At 44.6% G+C, this 20,067-nt stretch overlaps 1 protein-coding gene across 3 annotated transcripts in view; it reads left to right on the top strand.

Annotated features, from left to right (window-relative positions):
- The window catches only part of cadm1a (cell adhesion molecule 1a), a 422,806-nt gene extending 404,083 nt beyond the window's left edge, over positions 1 to 18,723 (top strand). For all 3 annotated transcript variants that reach the window (XM_083926363.1, XM_083926362.1, XM_083926364.1), the window contains 2 exons: positions 13,961 to 14,089; positions 18,590 to 18,723. In XM_083926363.1, coding sequence (XP_083782489.1) covers positions 13,961 to 14,089; positions 18,590 to 18,708 — 248 coding nt within the window. In that variant the 3' untranslated portion in view covers positions 18,709 to 18,723. The remainder of the gene's footprint in view (positions 1 to 13,960; positions 14,090 to 18,589) is intronic.
- The last annotated feature ends 1,344 nt before the right edge of the window (positions 18,724 to 20,067 follow it).

The following is a 20,067-nucleotide window of genomic DNA, read 5'->3' on the forward strand; positions in this document are numbered from 1 at the left end:
CGGCGCTCAGCGTCTGTTAGCCGAAACCGTTTGTGCCACGTAGGTCAAACATCACAGAGTCCTTTTGAAGAAACCGCGCGCTGGTTCAGTTAAAACGAAGACCACATTTTACTTGGAGCGACCTTCTTTAGCACACTTACTCTTATTTAAGTAGCTGTGATTAAACAACTGTATGGAATTTCAATTATAACAGTCCTTTTGAGACTTCCTGACATTGTTTACATGCATCCCCGTTCTCTCTGGAGGCAGTCCTGAGACTGGCTTGTGTTTGCAGAAGAGGTGGTGTAGGAATCGTACTCGCACAGTGGCTACAGTTATTGGTTAGGGCTACTTCTGTGACATAGATTCCTCCATCTTGTGGACGTTTTGTGTCATAGGTTAGCCTCGTCAAGACAGTTTACAGTTGGTCAATATGCAAGTCTACATGATACAGTTAATCAAAGTATAACTCCAACTGTACTTTATATTCTGCTTACAGCTAAGTAAACATGAGTGATGTTAGCGATCAAGGAGAAAGGTAGCCATTTGGGCGTGCGCTTCAATGCCGTTTCTCTCCTTTCTCTCAGTCCATGGAGTGAATGCTTGGCCTGTAATTACTCTGGCTTTTACCCCGTCTCCGGTCACCCTTTATTTAAGACGTGTGTGTGTTTTACGTGTAAACACCGAGATAGATGTGTTCGTACATTGAGGATGGCGCTCAGTGGCTTGAATGTGCCTTTAGGGCTCTCTTAGAATGAAGCACATATGCTGCATTAATTATATTCAAACTCACAACTGCGTATGGCAGGTTGAACTCCTTTCTCTCAGTCCATGGAGTGAATGCTTGGCCTGTAATTACTCTGGTTTTTCCCCGTCTCCGCTCACTCAGCTGCTGGGACAAATAACGATTTCACCCAGTGTGAGCCTACAGTAGCTGCACCCAACAACAGACAACCCTGGTAACCCTCAATGGCGGCCACTATTTGCTGCTACAAAGTAAAGAGAACGGGACAGAAAGTCATCATCAAACCCGTCAAATAGTTTTTAATTATTAAGTCAGACTAAATATATTTTTTAATGGAAAAGTAATACTTTCATTCTGTACCCCTCAAAGCGCCCAGCGGATATATAGCTTTTGATAAAAATGCTACAGATTCAACCTTTAACAAAGTAGTTTGACTTGATGAACAAAACCAGACCATATAGTGACAGATTGGAAAATGCGTTGAAAGGCACAACCCTCTGTATTAAGTAAGAAGTGTTTGTGTACACAGATGATCCGTGTGTACAGTACGACCTTGACCACAGAATGCACTACAGTCTTTTTACCGCATGCATGTGCAGCTCTTTTTCCAGGATAAGCCGCTCATTTCCTTGGCACAGTGTTTTTCACCCATGTGTGTCTCTGCTGTTTACACAGATCTACACAAAGCCCCCGATGTCTTTTCACTGATACTATTCCGTCACTAGGATACACACACACGGTCTCCTCTGTTATTATTATCACTATAACAAGAGCGTGGGGGGAGTCAGTTTAATCAATGCCTTACATTTCTGTCTCTTTGACCTTGATGAGATTTTCTTTCTCTTTGGATTTCACTTAAACACCGTTTTACGTTTTTACCACGAGCAGCGTTGTGACATTTTCCTTATAATGAATTTATCACCAGTTGTCAGTCGGTGATTTTGACCTTATCTTTGTTAAAGTCAAAATATTACATTTTCACAAGGGAAATGCTCAGACGAGTCAGGCTGAGAAAAATCATTCAAAACACACACACACACACATGCACACACACACACACACACACACACAAACCAAACCAGGCTCCGGGCCACCTTTCACATCCACAAGCATAAATCCTGGGGAGTTTTTCAGCCGCTGAAATGGCCGAGGCTGGAGGCAGCTCAGTGGCAGCGGGATGGGAGGAGAGTGTCGGTGGGGGAGAGAGGGTGTGCGGAGGGGTTTGATAATCACGCATGAGAGAAGAAAGAGCACTCTGGTGGATGGAGAGAAGCTCCACTGGGCTTCCTTTTTTTCCTTCCCAAACAGTGTCCCCATTAACAGGACTGATGTGCATCTCTGCAACAAGCTGCAAACTCATTTGGCCTTGGGAGCCATAGAGTCTTCAATGTGTTAGGATAAGTCACTCCTGAGACCACTAAAAGCCATTATTAGAAGGTGTTTATTGAGCTAGCCGTGGCCTAGATACAGCTTAATATCCTGAGAACCGTTATAGCCCATAATTATATTACATTTTGGATGAATACCGGCCGTGATTAGATAAATGATGAATAGCTCCATTAAGGAAAAAAAAAACAAGGTGCAAGGTTTCTTAGGAGGCAATGTACTGTTGGCTTATTTCTGCAAGGAGTTGGAACATTCACTGTCCTCTTCGTGGCTGTTTCGTTTGGCACATGCACAATGCTCCATATTACATGACACACTACATGCATTACATGAATACCACAGACAAAAGAATACCACAGACAAAAGAAACCTGCGACCAGGTGTGAATTAGACAATGTTCAGTCTGATTCCCAGCGTTACCTACGTTTCTTTTTCTGGTGTGTTTTGGGATTTCCACTGTTAGGGTGCACTCACACTGTCCTTCCGCACCGGGCCAAAACAGGTTTTTCGGGTCAAGCCTAGTGCGTTTGACCAGTGTGAGTGCACCCACTCCGTGCATAACTGCGGCCAGCTGGCCTTCCACGGCCCGTTTGAGGGAGGTGGGCTTTTGTAAAGCGCGTTTGCACATAGTACGAGCACAAGGCCTACGGTGGTTCTGACGTCATTTATGTGTTCGCCTGTTCGGACATAGAAAATAGAAGGATGGACCATGGGCGGACATTTCAAACAATGGCGGCGAAAGGTTCACGTTGGTGTGATGCGGAGGTGGAGTGTTTACTGCAGATTTGGTCGATGAAAAGATTCAAAAACAGTCGACAAGACGCACAAAAACTCCGAGGTCTACGGAAAGATTTGTAAACAAAGCGACGCATCGCGATGACGTCATCAATGCGTGTGACGTGTTACGGTGTGATGACGTACTGTATGGACAGCGAGAAGCATTTGCGCGAGGCCCAGGTAGTGTGAGTTCAAACGGGCGTGGGGAGAGAGGGGGGCGGACAAGTACCCTAAAGCCCGGAGCGGGGTGCGGAAGGACAGTGTGAGTGCGCCCTAAGAGCAGGCCAAGAAGTGTGTGAAGTGAAAGCTGAAGTTGAACAACGTCATAGTATAACTGCTTATTACAACTGTCTAAGTGATAAAAAAAAGAAATAATTATAGAATGAAAAAATACATGAATTCATAATGAAATGAAGTGCCACTTTCCTCTTTGCTTTGTCTAATTGAATTACAGCAAAATGATGGTACAGCTCCCCTCCCTTCCGCGTAAGTGCGGAAAAGCTCATTTGAAAGAGGAAGTCCAACAAAATTCAATCTCTAATAACTCAAAATGAAAGTCTGTATAGATTCCCTGTTTCTATTATTACTCCTTTTTTAATTGTTTGACCAGAAAAATAATTAGTTATATCTGCCTCGGGGCCATTATTCTGTGTCGTTTAGCAGCGGGCGGCCTGCATCAAATCCCACTGCCCCTGATTTAAAGACATTCACTTCTTCATTGTGTTTCCTCGCACAGGACAACAAATCCTTGCGGCGTCATGGGTGGCCTCCCCTCCCTCCACATATTAAATTGATAAAAATGATATGATAAAGCAGACATTGTTTATTTGCATTACATCTTTAACCTCTGGTTGAACACCATCTGGAAGCTGGGGACCTTGATATTAATGTGAGATGCAGCTGAGATCGTTCAAGTGAAGTTAAAAATCAGAAATAAAAGATAAAAAGACTGTGGAAATTGCATTGAGACCCAAACAACTTCTCACGTTGAGCACACAAGTGTGTGTCTCGTTTATTTTTATAGCCAGAACCAACACAAACAAACCAAGATGGTGCCGACACGCAACCCAAAAGTTACTACGTCATCATTCATTCATCTTCAACCGCTTGTTCCTGTCGGGGTCGCGCGGGGAGCTGGAGCCGATCCCAGCTGACATCTGGCGTGAGGCGGGGTCCACCCTGGACAGGACGCCAGTCTATCACAGGACACATAGAGACGAACAGAGACAGACAACCATTCACACCCACGGGTGATTTAGAGTCATCAATGAACCGAACACCTGCACGTCTTTGGACTGTGGGAGGAAACCGGAGAACCCGGAGAAAACCCACGCAGACACGGGGAGAGCATGCAAACTCCACACAGAAGGGCCCCAACTGGGATTCGAACCAGGAACCCTCTGTGCTAACCACCATACCACTGTGTTGCCCTTACTAAGTCATCATGTACACTTTAAAGGGACCACGGCTGCCAACAACAATTGAAACAACAATATGTAGAACTACACTTCAGAACCAGGGTGAATTATGGAAAAGTCCCTCTCACTCCAACACATCCCCCCAGAAGTCACCATATCAGAAGACACAAATACAGTCAACGGGGAGGAGGCAACTGCAGCAGGTGTCCCGCCATGACCCGGGTGTAGGGCATGGAGTCTGGGAGTTATTAGAGAGACGGGGGCAGGGGGCGGGGGCCGAGCTGGAGGTCGTCAGCTTCGTGGTGGCTGGGCCAAATTAATAGGCCTAGCCACGTCTAAGTGGGCTAGTTTGAGGCGGTCAATAGAGAGTCGCTCTGGTTTGCCGCCCATGTCCAGCACAAAATGTTAGTCTCTTGTCTCCAATATCATGGAAATATGCAATGGCCATTGCTCACTTGTGTCCCAATTGTTGGCTCCATACCATTAGTTACACATATTTGGTGCTAAATTTAATCATTTTTACCACTTTAGAGAAAAAAAATGCTTTTAAGGTTGTCAAAAAATAATCAAATACCTAATTAGGACACTCGGGCCTCTCTAGTTTGGGTTTGTAAAGTTTCATGTGGCTGTGATTATCCTAGAGGTCACAAAAACTAATGTTATACAAAAAGAAAATGCTCTCATTACCATGAAATGGTTACTATGGAGACTAACATCATTCTCATTGAACCAACAAGAGTCCCAGCTTTCCAGTCATGCCCAATTAATGCAATTCCTACACTCCCAGTAGTACAACATTTCAGAATAGATAGATAGATAGATAGATAGATAGATAGATAGATAGATGGATAGATAACCTTATTTATCCCTTAGGGGAAATTAGGTCATCGTAGCAGCGGTACAATCCAATACAAAATACAAAATACAAAATACAATAAGAGTACAGTAAGGCGAATTTAAAACACTATATTAAAATATACTAAGTGGATTTTAAGGTGCAAGATAACGAGAGAAAGGTGCTTTTTTTAGGGCATTTGGGTGAAAAAAACACATTTGTACTGCAGGAATTAAACTGCATTTTTGCCCCAAACTGTCTGAACAGATCATACAGGGGGCTTGTCTGTAAAGGTGGACTCGTATCTATTTAGCCCTTTCCTGCAGTTGGTACCAATGGCTTCCTTAGATCCCGGGCTGCAACCTGTGAGAGACAGTAAACCGGCCAGTCCCGCAGCGGGAAAAGGTTTCGATGGTTATGATGCGGCCCGTGTCATGTGAAATCTGTCCCCATGATGCGTTATAATCCCTCCCTTCACTCTGCCATGATCTCAATGGGCTCCACCACGAATTCTACACAGAAAGTTCAATGAAACGACCCTCACAGTCATCAGATGCTGTCTGTTGCATTTTGGAAAATAGCAGGTTTCCATCTTTCCTGGAGCTTGACCCACAAGAGGGACTATGGGCGCACTCACACTGTCCTTCCGCACGGCGCCCCGGGCTTTAGGGTACTTGTCCCCCCCTCCCTCCCCCCCGCGCCCTCGGCCCGTTTGTACTCACACTACCTGGGCCTCGCGCAAATGCTTCTTGCTGTCCATACGTCATCACGTTGTAACACGTCACACGCATTGATGACGTCATGGCGATGCCTGGCTTTGTTTCCAGATCTTTCCGTAGACCTCAGAGTTTTTTTGCGTCTTGTCGACTGTTGTTGAATCTTTTCATCAACCAAATCTGCAGTAAACACTCCACCTCCGCATCACACCAACGTGAACCTTTCACCGCCATTGTTTTAAATGTCCGCGCCTGGTCCCTCCTTCTTTTTTCTTTGTCCCAACAGGCGCACATAAATGACGTCAGAACCGCCGTAGGCCTCATGCTCGTACACGTGTGCACGCTCGTGCTCGTACATCTGCAAACGCGCTCTACAAAAGCCCACCTCTCTCAGACGGGCCGTGGACGGCCAGCTGGCCGCAGTTATGTGCGGAGCGGTTGCACTCACACTGGTCAAACGCACTAGGCTTTAGCTGAAAAAACGGTTTTGGCCCTGTGCGGAAGGACAGTGTGAGTGCGCCCTAAGAGTGAGGACATGTTGGCCTCTGCTGCATTGTGTTTTAGTTTCTCTAGTCACCTCAACAGACATCACAAATACTACGGCCTTTAAATCACAGATGGCACTTTTCAGAATCAGTGATCGAGCTGCTGGAGCCAGAAGCGTCTTTTAAATCACTGCCGCAGTCAACATTTTATGACATTGATTTTAATCAGTTCATTTACAACTTCGTCTGACCCGTTTAGCTACCGCCTTCACTCTCAAGGGGAACACTTTTTAACTGTTTGAAAAAGACTTCATAAACCTTAAGTCACTCTGCGTGCACGCAGCACAGTGCGTCACCTGAGAGGGAAAAGATCTAACTGACATTTTTAAATAGGTTCGATGAATGGGTTCATTGGGACTTTAATTACGCTTGTAGGCAATGGAAGTGGATCTTGACAAGCCAACGTGCTCTGATGACACCCCACCCATAGAGCTTCTGCCGTCCTCCTGATTGTTCCTCTCTCTGCAGGCGGCACGGCGACACCAGTGAAATCACTGATGCTTAATTAGCAGATTAGAAGATCCAATTAGGAGATCACCTCCGTCTTGAATCAAGCCTCCGTCAACACATCTCAGGAAAATGAGATACTCCAAATTCCCATTCAAATTCCGCCCCGAGCTACTCAGTGTTAGCCGCGTCTGGCTGTTGGCGACTCGCCAGGATTTCTCTGTTAATAGGTGATCGACGAAAAAAACGGTCTCAGTGGCTTCTATGACGTGTATTTATGCCGAAAACGACCACGGGGTCCAATTTCGTCAGAGTAGCACTTTAAGTTCTGACTCCCAGAACTTTCTTGTGTAGAAATTATGAACTCAAAAACAGCTAATTCCAGATTTATACAATAGTATACGATTTTTGGAGACGTGAATTGTTGATTTGACACAACAAGAAGACGGAGTCATGATCACTAAATGAACGGCCACGTAGCTCTTTCAGATAGTCATAGTCTTTTTTTAATCCCTTTCGGTAACTAACCAAGCACAGTAAGCCCTTCTCATATAGCAGCATTTAAAGGTCCTCTGCGAAAACCCTTGTTACAATCAACAGCAGTGGTCGTTAGTGAACTGTAGTCAGCTTCCTGTTGCTTGCACAGTCTGTAGCTGCGATGAGTACCGGCCAAAGACTGTGAGACTGTGAGACTGACCGGCACCATGTTGGTATAATGCTGTAAATGAATGACAATCATATTTAGAATAACACATGCTTGCTGTTTGCCAATCACTCCATCAGCCAATGCCACCAAGCAACCAAGAGCAGATTCATGCGACTGAGCCACAGCCAGCTAAGGATGAAGCTAACATTAGCATGTAAGCTAACGTTAGCTACGCTGCAGGACCCTGTAGCTGTGAGTCAGTCGTATTATTTGGCTTTGACCATTTTGATTGTGAATCACGTCTCCACACGTGTGTAAAGAACTCACTTTCCTCTTTTTTGTAGGAAACACAGAGAGTTGCTGATTGTCATTTGATGTGGATGTTGGTCCTTTTTTCTCTTCAATAACTGAAATTGCTTTAAATGTGAGCTTTTTGATTGTTTAAACAATGACCCACGCAATTCCACACACCCTGTGTGAGATGATAACACAAGTATACTGTATTTCACCAGGTGACAGTAATTGCTCATAAGTAATACTCAACTCATTTGACATGCAAATGACTTTATGTTGGAATCGTTGGGACTGAGTGCTTCCAGGAACTGACAGCACATGCTCCGCAGCTGTCAACCAGACACTTCTTACAAACACAGCTCTTTAAATATGGAAACCACACAGCCCTCTCTCTTTTATTTATATGCCTCCACGCCTTCGTCAGCCGTGGCCAGAGGCATTATGTCTCCGGGTTGTCCTTCCATCTGTCCATCCAATTCTTGCGAACGCGATATCTCAGGAACCCCTGGAGGTATTTTCTTTAAATTTGGCGCACATGTCCACTTGGACTTAAGGATGAATGGATAAGATCTTGGAGGTCAAAGGTCTATCGGCCCCAACGTATGTCCCATTCTCGGCTGTGGGAATCTTCACATTTGGCACAAATTTCTAAGGGCAGTCAAGGATGAACTGATTTTGGTTGTCAAAGGTCACCGTGACCTCACAAACTGTGCGTTTGTCCTGAAGAATTCCTAATCTTATTCATAAAACATTTCCGACAAATGTCTAACAGGATAAAGTGATGACATTTTACAATCAAAAGGTCAAAGCTTAACTTCATTGTGACATCTTAACTTTCTGCAAAACCCCTTTTCTGTGCATTACTCAGCACCGTAATTGGTGACACTAATCTCGAAACTGTGCTGATTGTATAAATCTTCTGTGCCGACGGCTTGAAGATGTGTGAAGCATCAGTGTTTCGCCAGAAAATACAATTATTACCTTTCATTAAATTCCTTCAAAGTCTTCCCCAAAGCCCGGACAGTTTGGATTTGAACCGCAACTCGAAAGGCATCAACCACAAGGCAGTAATTCCAGCGTTTGTTTGATTATGACAGAACGTGTTGGCTTAGTCATGATTGAATCATACGTTTATTTTTTCAATTAAATCCACATTGGAGAAGACACTGTTGCAATTGAACTAGGAGAACGCATGACAGCCAGTACACAATCATATATATTTATATATATATATGAAGGAAACTAGTGTTGGAGCACAGGAGGTGTTTGCATAGGAGCAAGCACATTGTCTTTGTGTTGTTTTCTCTATTATCTGTCATGTTTGGAGAACAGAGAAAAAGGTAATTGTTGTTTTTTTTTCTTTTTTAATCATACCGCAGTTTTCTGACACATAGATTATTAACACATTATTTCTCATTCGGCACTAAGTGCTGCAAAACGAGACGAGAAAAGCATACATATTAAGAACCTGTCAGCTCTAATGAAGAGAAGACGAGAACCGCTGGATTCGTGAAACACCCACATTTCAGATTCAGGGTTTATTTCTGAAAACTATATTAAAATCCCTAGCCAGCAGAGGAACAAAGAGTATACCAGGTAATACAGGAAGAAAGGCTATCGGATTCAATCAAGAAGTCATTATAAATAGTATCTGACAGTGAAGAGAAAAGATCATTTTGTTTTATTACAAATCGGGTCATATGTTTTTTAATCCCTTTCAGTAACTAACCAAGTACAGTAAGCCCTTCTCATATAGCAGCATTTAAAGGTCCTCTGTGAAAACCCTTGTTATGATCAACAGCAGTGGTCGTTAGTGAACTGTAGTCAGCTTCCTGTTGCTTGCACACTCTGTAGCCGGCAAAAACTGTGAGACTGACCGGCACCATGTTGGTATAATGCTGTAAAATGAATGACAATCATATTTAGAATAACACTAGCTTGATGTTTGCCAATCAGTCCATCAGCAAATGCCACCAAGGAACCAAGAGCAGATTCATGCGACTGAGCCACAGCCAGCTAAGGATGAAGCTAACATTAGCACGTAAGCTAACGTTAGCTACGCTCCAGCTTGTTTTTGTGCGGTGCAGAAGTTTTAAGAAAAAAAACAAAACACATTAATTCATTCATTCATCTTCAACCGCTTGTTCCTGTCGGGGTCGCAGGGGATTGGAGCCGATCCCGGCTGACATCAGGCGTGAGGCGGGGTCCACCCTGGACAGGACGCCAGTCTATCACAGGACACATAGAGACGAACAGAGACGGACAACCATTCACACCTACGGGTGATTTAGAGTCATCAATGAACCGAACACCTGCACGTCTTTGGACTGTGGGAGGAAACCGGAGAACCCGCAGAAAACCCACGCAGACACGGGGAGAACATGCAAATGGCCAAAGCCGGAATTCAAACCAGGAACCCTCTTGATGTGAGGCGACAGTGCTGACCACCAAACCAATGTATCGCCCAAAAAAACACATAGGCGTATATAATTATTAAACTGGAATTACCCAGTTAACCACAGGCAACATCATTTGGTCTCACAGTTACTGATGCAGGTAGCTCTGAACTGACTGGTCGTCATGGTCCCCAGCAGATGATTCCTCTCTTTTTTGTCTCTCTCCATCCTCACGTCCCTGTTCCTGAAAAACATGACATCGTGTCAACTTTTAAAAAAGAAATTAAAACCCACAGAATTGTATTTTATATTCCAGTGGACTTTCCAAAGAAGAAGAAGTTTCCAAAGATAATAAATATGTCAGGCTGAATTTTGGTATTATTTCTTCAATATTTATTTTTGATGGAGTGGATGTAGAAGTATATATATATAAAGAAATATATACTCTTGGGTTTGAATATTTCTTTGGTGTAAGCATCATCTAACTTGAATGAAGGGCTGGAACAAGCTGTCAGACTCAAGGATTTCTAAAAGCAACCTTCGGGGTGGATTTCCATGCTGCAGATTTTTATGCTCCTTCAGAATAAGAGAGATCTATAAGAGAAGCTTTCCTCTAGCACCACCAACAGGCCCCAACATTGATGCCGAGTCTCTGAAGGGCCCGCCTTGTTTACGCAGGTTAATGCACGGAGCCGAGCTTATTATCAAATGAAGCACGACGTGATGTCGACCTGTTGTGGAGACTTTGATGTTCTCTCCGCCCCTCCCTCCCTGAATTTAAACCAGAAACTTTTGACAGCAAAGAATTATTTTCTGCAACCGTCCAGGCCACCTCCACCACCCTGACCACACCACACTACACACACACACACACACACACACCTGCACGCACACCTGCACGCACGCACGCTCTCCCCTCTCATTTCCCCCAAAGCCAAAGTCCACATTAACATCGTAATAGGAAAGTGTGTTAAAGCACAGCTTTAGCAGCCTGACAAGAGCGAATTGGATGTCAGAGGGATTCCTGCTCGGTTTAATTGAATCTGCCCAACACTAAAAAAGAAAATCTGAAGTCAAAATAACCTATTAGATCTATCTGGTAATGTTTTGTTGAGTTTGACGGGTAGAACTTGCTCTGCCTCCCTCCCCCTCCACCACCACCACCTCCACCATCGCCTCCCTTCTTTCATCCCTGCAGGTTGGGTAAGGCAGGAGCGTAGCGGTGGGCGGAAGCTGATGTTATCCGTGACGTTTCTCTCCCTGGTTTTTCTGTTATTCATTAATAAATTGTGGCCTGCTGCTTTTTTTGGGCTTATTTTCTTTCCTGGAGCTCCCTCAGCAAATCCCTTGAGTGTAGAAGGAGGCCGGAGAAGCGTCCTGAGGAGTTTTTAGCGAGTTACTCCAGCTAATGGATGATGGGAGCTCATGGGTTCCTGCGCGTGAACGGTTTGCTAAAAAGCAGCTGTTGTTCAGCGTCTTTGACTTCACTTTTTCCTGGCAACGCCTATCGTCGTGTCTTTAAAAAAGACATCAGACAGGAAGTGAAGGTTAAGTGTGTGCCGTAATGGCATCTTAATAAGCTAAAAGCTCAAAAAATGCATTAGTAGCATATACATTATATTAGATTTCAAAGCGCTACAGTATGTGAATGGGGAATTAATGCCAGGTCACATCTCAATGCAACACTTTAGCCACCTCCACACACACAAACACACACACACACACACACACACACACACACACACCTCCCGTGCTATGTAAAGGGCTAATCACATCCACAAACGGATTTTAACTTTGGCTTGTCATGGATCCCTAAACCTGATCAATAGCTTTCACATCGCATTAAAGCCAGGAGCCTCAGGGGTTCGTTGTCCAATCCCACTCCTTAAAAACATAATCAACCGCTCAGTGAGTAATTTGTGAATGTTTGGTTGTGTGCACTGTTGCGTTAAAGTTTCCTCTACAGGTTCTCTTTATTTTATTTTTTAAAGCATTAAACTTAAATCTGATGAAAGAAAACAGTCAGATATATTGTTAATATTATTATTATTAGTATTACTTATTACTATTATTATGATTATTACCTTTAATTCCAACACATTAACCACATAGCTAAAACTGTGGAGCATCAGAAAGTACCGATATGTAATTGGCAGGGAGTGAGAAGGGGCTGCACGGACCTGGTATTAAGTGTAGACTGGTATCCATAGATGTGTCAGTTCACCTCCTGGGCCCTGCTGAGGTGCCCTTAAGCAAGGAACTGAACCCCCAGCTGCTCGGAGCGTTTGCCCCCCTTGCTCTGACATCTCTCTAATGCGTGGTCATGTGTATTTCCTGTGTGCGTAACAACAAACAGAGTGAAAAGAAACATTGAAATTCCCAGTAGGGATTAATAAAGTGATAGCGTCTCCTCGTTGCGTTTGCCTTTAAGGGAAGATAATAAGAGAAGACTTGGGACTGTCAGTTTTGCAGGGGAAATTCTCTACGGGCCAAAACATGAGGCGTAAACTGGGGTTTACAAGAACCACAGGCAAGATTGTAATGGGGAAAGGAAACATGCATTGAATATAGATGGATGGATTCACACCAATGGGCAGTTTAGAGTCGCCACTTTAACCAACACGCGTGTCTTTGGACTGTTGGAGGAAGCTCGGACTGAGCCCGCACAGGCACGAGGAGAGCACGCCTAACTCTAACCACTGCACCACTATGCTGCTCATTATATATAGTTAAAAACGGATTATTAGATACAGAAATAAAGGAACAGGGCTGTTATTAATTAAGTCAAATTATAATATTGTAATTTTATGAGTAATATTCAAGGGGGTCCTTCAAAGTGCGTCTGGAGGGTATAGCCAGGAGCTGACTGCGTAATGAGCTGCTCTCTTAGTGAATCAGGTGCTGAATACACACAGTTTGGGGGCCGAAAACAGCAGCGGGCATTTACGCAATGCAACTTTCTCAGTAAACGTGTCCCTGAGTGATTTCTCACAGCCCTGCAGGAACATGATCGCTCTCATCATGCTCACTTTTTATCAGTTCCTGATTGCAAACCCACCGTGGCAATTTTGCAGAGTGCTTATTAAAATGTCAACCAGTGAAAAAAATAAATAAAAAAGGAGCCAAACGGGTCCTGGGAGAATTACTACTTGTTAATGTCTGGTTAGTTGGAAACAAACCAATCAATAAAAGACAACACAGATAGGCCTTCAGATGGTTATGTTTTGGTACAACGTGTTCATTCAAAGCTGGAGTGCGGGACTGTTACACATCAATGAACGTCCGTTACATTCAAACAAGTCTGCACAATGTCGATGGAGCCAGCAGAAAAAGCTCTCCGTATTTTGCCGTAAACAGGACTGGTGGTGTCCGCGGCGACTTTTCCGCGCTGGTGCACTGGAAGGATGTGTGTTTAGTCAACCAGCCAGAGCTAAATAGGGGAAGGAAGAGGGAGAGACCATTGCACTGATGCAAGAGCTAGGAGTACGGTGGAAGCTGTGCTGGAGAATCCTCCGGTGCAAACAGATGTGCGTCCTCCACAGAGCTGGGTCTGTCTGACGTTCCTGTCTGTTATAGTGAAGGTTTTCAACGCCACCGTACTCTACGGGGGAATTGTTGGGTCTATGTAAATTAATTAATTGCATGTATACAGGTCCTGTTTGTGCATGTGTGTGTATTTCGGGCCTGTGCGTGTTTGTAACCTGTATAATAATAACAGAGTTGCGGGATATCTCACCTTCAACCGCTCATCAAAGTAATTCTTCTTCTTCTTTCAGATTCCCGAGCTGGAGAAGGAGCGCCCAGAACAGTGGACCATGCAGTGATTGGAGGAGTGGTGGCCGTGGTGGTTTTTGCCATGCTCTGTCTACTCATTGTCTTGGGGCGTTACTTCGCGAGACACAAAGGTACAGTGGACGGGAAAATACAGCTTTTTTTACTCATTTCATTGTTTCACTGACTAAAGCTGCATTGGGCGAGATTATTCTTTATTGCATGCATGAATGAAACTAAGGACAGCTCCTGAAAGTGTTCAGAGGAGTAAAATCAGCAGAGCAAAGACTGGACTCACCGACACCGGTGCAATCAGCCAATAACACGCCATCCCACTGCCATATATTAGCACCATGTTTCTGTAGTTGTGGAAGAGCTGAGGCGTGTGCGTTATAAAGATACCACTGAAACTGTGCAAATTTCACTAAGAGACACCTGGCAAATAAATCCTCCTCCCCTTTATTTGGAGAACATGGGACAGGATGTTTGGAAAATAAATATAAACTGTAAAAGCCAGAGGGGACCCGCTGCTACTTTATAAATCAAGCAATCCCCATTTATACAGATTAAACCAAATAAAATGAAGAAAATTCTGATGGATGCTTGTATCTCGCTCCTCCCAATGATATCCCAAGCTCGCCGGAATTGCAGTAATTGTAGACATGATGTACGACAAAGTTGAAAATTCAGATAATCTTTATCATCTCATACAGGGAAATGGGTTTAAGGTGCTCCAGTCACCATAAAAATAAATAAACACAATAAGACCATCGCACCTTTGTGACGAAAAGAGAGCTCAGCCGGAGGGCAAAGCTCTGGATCTACTGGTCAATCTTGGTTCCTACCCTCACCTGTGGTCATGAAAGCTGGGTCATGACCGAAAGAACCAGGTCGCGGGTACATGCGGCCGAAATGTGTTTCCTCAGGAGGGGGGCTGGAGTCTCCCTTAGAGAGAGGGGGAGAAGTTCAGCATCCGTGAGGAACTCGGAGTAGAGCCGCTGCTCCTTTGCGTTGAAAGGAGCCAGCTGAGGTGGTTCAGGATCATCTGGTAAGGATGAACCCTGGGCGCCTCCCTAGGGAGGTGTTCCAGGCACGTCCAGCTGGGAGGAGGCCTCGGGGAAGACCCAGGACCAGGTGGAGAGATTACATCTCCACACTGGCCTGGGAACGCCTCAGGATCCCCCAGTTAGAGCTGGTTAATGTGGCCCGGGAAAGGGAAGTTTGGGGTCTCCTGCTAAAGCTGCTGCCCCCGCGACCCGACCCCGGATAAGAGACTGAAGATGAGATGAGATGAGAATAAGACCATGAGAATAAGACCATGGCGTAATCGTAAAACACAATAATATCAATAAAAAAGTGAATCCAACAATAAAATTTAAAAGAGCAGGTGATTCAAATGTACTTTACACTGGCGGATGCTTTGAGGAATAAAAGAGCTATTTTATTTTCTACTTTCTTAGGATTTTATTTTGTAGGAGTCTCCGCGGATCAGGCTGCTGATGTAAACGAACTGTCGACTGTAACATAAACACACAGTATATACACATATACGTAAACCTACAGCATCATTAACTCATCTGGAGACTCCTGTGTGTCTGTGTTTGGGAATATCAAAGATTTCAGTAAAGGAACGCTTTGAAACGGCAAAATAACCCACTTTATCGTCCACAATGTGGATAAATTGTCTTTAGTTCAGACCAGGCATCAAAAAACAAGTATGACTTAAAAATATAGATATTAAAAAAACAACAGAAAGCAATTTGAGAGAGGGCTGTGTGCAAAAACGCAGTGAAAGAGGCAGCCTACAGAGAACACAGTGCAGAAACTTAATATGTTTTACATAATATCTTCTTCAAATTCCCTAAAATGAAGTTGATAAAATGTTTTTAGCATGTATTTTTTTAATCATTTATATATTTGCAGCATGTTTTAAAGTTTATCAGGTGTTTTTACTTTGTTTCTGTAAAAAAAAACTGTCAATAAAGAAAAGGCCACGGGTAACTGATGGTGAGTAAAATGACATATTTCATGCAGTCCCGCGGAGTCGTGTCACACATCTGGTATGCTGCCCTCGTAACACGGAAATAATTATAATCTATAACAAATTTCACACTTAGATCTTTCTTATGCAGGAGGAAATGGGAGTGGATGCAACCGCTTTAGAGGGGAAACACAGCAAATGAGGCAATTCGGAGGTGTCAGAAGACCTTTTTCTTAATTTACAGTGATTCTGAACTCGCTGTTTCCCCTCAGGTGTCTGTCCTGAAGCTGTTCTGTTAAAACAATCTTCTCTGTCGTCTTACGGTGGATCTGGGGGTGAACTGAAACACGTCCTGTAATCTGAACTGAAAAATCTGTTTTGTTCACTCATGTTCTCATAACCGATAGAAGCGATGACCAAAACGGCAAAAATAAAGTGAAATCATCCTTTATTTAGGCCTGTGAATGTTCTCATGTGTCCAGGTCGTCGTCATCCTCAAAGCAATTTCAGTCCAAAGCAACTGGACTTGGATCTTTGTCTAGGAAGACGTTTCACCTCTCATCCAAGAGGCTTCATCAGTTCATGTACGCATCTGACCAGGCTGGGACTGGACAGGGACCAGGACCAGGACCAGGCTGGGACTGGTCCAACTCAATGGTGTGAGATCCAGGTATTTAACCTCTCACAAGGCCGATGATGTCACTGAAACCTGCTCCAAGTGCCAACGCCCGTCGTTAGAGCCACACATGGCCTCCTGTGACCCCAACGACTGTCGTTCAGACTCAATAAAGCACTAACGAAGTCGAAACCAACTTCCCACCAACGACAGCCACTCTAACGACGGGCGTTGGCACTTGGAGCACAAAAGGTTTCAGTGACATCATCGGCCTTGTGAGAGGTTAAGGGCGCACTCACACTGTCCTTCCGCACCGGGCCAAAACAGGTTTTTCGGCTAAAGCCTAGTGCGTTTGACCGGTGTGAGTGCAACCGCTCTGCGCATAACTGCGGCCAGCTGGCCGTCCACGGCCCGTCTGAGAGAGGTGGGCTTTTGTAAAGCGCGTTTGCACGTGTACGAGCACGAGCATGATGCCTACGGCGGTTCTGACTTAATTTATGTGCGCCTGTTCGGACATAGAAATTAGAAGGACGGACCATGCGCGGAAATTTAACAACAACAACGGCGGCGAAAGGTTCACGTTGGTGTGATGCGGAGGTGGAGTGTTTACTGCAGATTTGGTCGATGAAAAGATTCAAAAACAGTCGACAAAGAGAGATTTGTAAAAAAAAGAGACGCATCGCGATGACGTCAATCAATGCGTGTGACGTGTTACGGCGTGATGACGTATGGACAGCAAGAAGCATTTGCGCGAGGCCCAGGTAGTGTGAGTACAAACGGGCCTGGGGCGCGGGGGGAGAGGGAGGGGGGACAAGTACCCTAAAGCCCGGGCGCGGTGCGGAAGGACAGTGTGAGTGCGCCCTAAATACCTGGATCTCCACACCATTTAGTTGGTCCAGTCCCAGCCTGGTCCTGGTCCTGGTCCTGGTCCAGTCCCAGCCTGGTCAGATGCGTACATGAACTAATGAAGCCTCTTGGATGAGAGGTGAAACGTCTTCCTAGACAAATAACCAAGTCCAGTTGCTTTTGACTGAAATTGCTTTGAGGAATCCTTTATTTAATATATTTTTAACGTCACATGGAGGCTAATAGCATTAGAGGTAGGGTGCGAGTTGAAGGCTGTTCAAAGTGCAGCGGATGCCATGTATGAATATTCATTAAAGAGCATTTTAGTGTTTTTGCCTTTTCTTTTGGGGCGGCTCCACCTGTGCGGAGAAATGTGAGCCCGGGGAGGTCACTCAGGAAAATAATTCATGTGAAATTTCAGGGTGTTCAGCACGACTCTGTCTAAAACTTTCCTTAATTATACGCAACAAAACATTTACTTGAAGCGACCCATAACCGCGAGAACAAACGTAGGAGTGGGGTTGTATTAACTGGCAACGGGGGCGGACTCCAGCGTAATTCTCATATGACTGTTTGAATGGCTGTCGCATAAAACAGTCTTAAAAAACACGATGTTTAATAAGGAGAACGCTGAAAACGGGGGGGAAATAGGACTTGGCTTTTTATTTCATGCGATTAAAACACATCCCAGGTCCCCGTGCTTGTGGTACAGCAGCATCGAACACCTTGTTTCCATCTATTCAAGCGGCATTTGTGCTTTTTATTTCTGCTTTTGAAGTGCCCTTCCTCATTCGATCGGGAATATTGCCTTCCTTATCAACCTCCGCCTCGATGGGACGTGAATAAATCTTGTAAATTAAGTTTGAAGGAGGCTCGCCGGCTCCATTTTCTTTCTCTCCTCTGAACTTGACAAGGTTAATTTGAAGGTGTGAGCCCGTGCTCTTCCCCACACTCAAGATCATTTCAAAAAGCGTGATTTCCATGTGCTGATTTGAATGAAAAAGGGAGAAAATGATGTATAATCTGAATATTACAGCTTGCCGGTGTTAGGTTTGTGTAAATGGCCACATGGAGATGGATTTGCATAATTAGGTGCTGTGGGACGCTGCGGCACATTTTAATCTTGTGTATCATCTACGCAGCAGGCTATTACCCAGTCCGTGACACTGTCCTTCATCCCCTCCTCCTCAGGTACCTACTTCACACACGAAGCCAAAGGAGCAGATGATGCCGCGGACGCAGACACAGCCATCATCAACGCGGAGGGTGGCCACACCAATTCGGACGAAAAGAAAGAGTACTACATCTAATCAAAGCGGGACCCCTCACTCTAGTGTCCTCTTTGGGACACCGAGCGGTTTTTGGGGGCAGGGCAGGGTGGAGGGAGAGGGGAGAGGGGGGATTGGATGGAGGGATCCCAGTCGGTTCAGGGTCTCTTTTAGTGAGAGTAGAGGGGTGGAGGTGGAGTAGAAGGCAGATGGGGTTTTAAAGAAAGGCCTGGTTTTAAGCCGTTGTTTAGTCTAGTCTGCAGATGTAGATGGAATGTTTTGTGTGTAAAAAAAAAAGAAAAATCAAAAAAGGTCAAACTACGGGAGGGTTTTGGGTAAACCGGGACGGGGTTTGAGGGGTGGGGTGTGATGGGGATGGGTGCGCCAGACGTTGCCAGAAATCACTGTAGAGAGCTTCACCATTCGACACCTCCCTAACTGCTGGTACGAATTTTATTTAGTTCAACCATTTGCAGAAAATTCTGTGCCTTGTTCTATCCATACTTTTGGATTTGTGTTGATCCTCATTTGCATAACCTCCTCGCTCCCCCCTTTTCATCTTTCCCCACTCGTAATCATCAATGTGCTGTTGGCTTTTGTACGAGGGTGAAATTACACAGCCACTTTATTCATTTCCCTAAATGTGTCTGCACACACTCACACGCACGCGCACACACTCACACGTCCTCCACTGCACAACAAAATCTCTTTCCAGTATACTGTGATTTGTCTCGAGCCATTATTTCCCCCCCAGCTCCAAAAATGCATGGAACGCTTTACATATCATTGTACAAAGGACATAAACGAGAAACAGGTTTGATGTACTGTATATGCTCACCCCCCCCCCCCCCCGAACACAACCACATTCAAACAACACGATCAAACAGAAAGGCAGCGAAGGATAACGTGAAAAGATTCGATCGGGCCGATTCACTTTTTAAATCCATCGTCTGCAGCCTCTCTTTGTTCCGCGGAGCAGGTTTACTTCTGCCCCTTAAACAATTACCTTTCTTAGTAAAGAGAAGCAGCGTGTAATTTGTCCTCACTTGCGTCGCCATTTCATTATTTTTGATTGAGCGTAATGCTATTTTCCTTCTCTGAGTCTCTTTTTTTTCTTCCCCACCAGCTTTTTGTTGAGTTGTAACGATGAGATTCGATTGATTTCCATCTGCTCTCACGCTAAAATATTTTTCTCGCAAAATGGGAAAGTTAGAGAACGTAAATTGTCTTAAATTTTTTTTGTTTTGGGGGTTTTTCGGCTCGACTCTTTAGTCTGGATGCCTCGGTAATAAAGAGGCTGCTGGAAGAAAAAAAAATACCAGGCATTAGTGTTTGCCAAAAGATGCTGGTGCGTGCCGTGTCGTAGAAACAGCCTTCGCCAAACTCCAAAAACGAAAAGAC

The sequence above is a fragment of the Echiichthys vipera genome (assembly GCF_963691815.1).
Source record: "Echiichthys vipera genome assembly, chromosome: 14".
In the NCBI taxonomy this organism is placed as follows: domain Eukaryota; kingdom Metazoa; phylum Chordata; class Actinopteri; order Perciformes; family Trachinidae; genus Echiichthys; species Echiichthys vipera.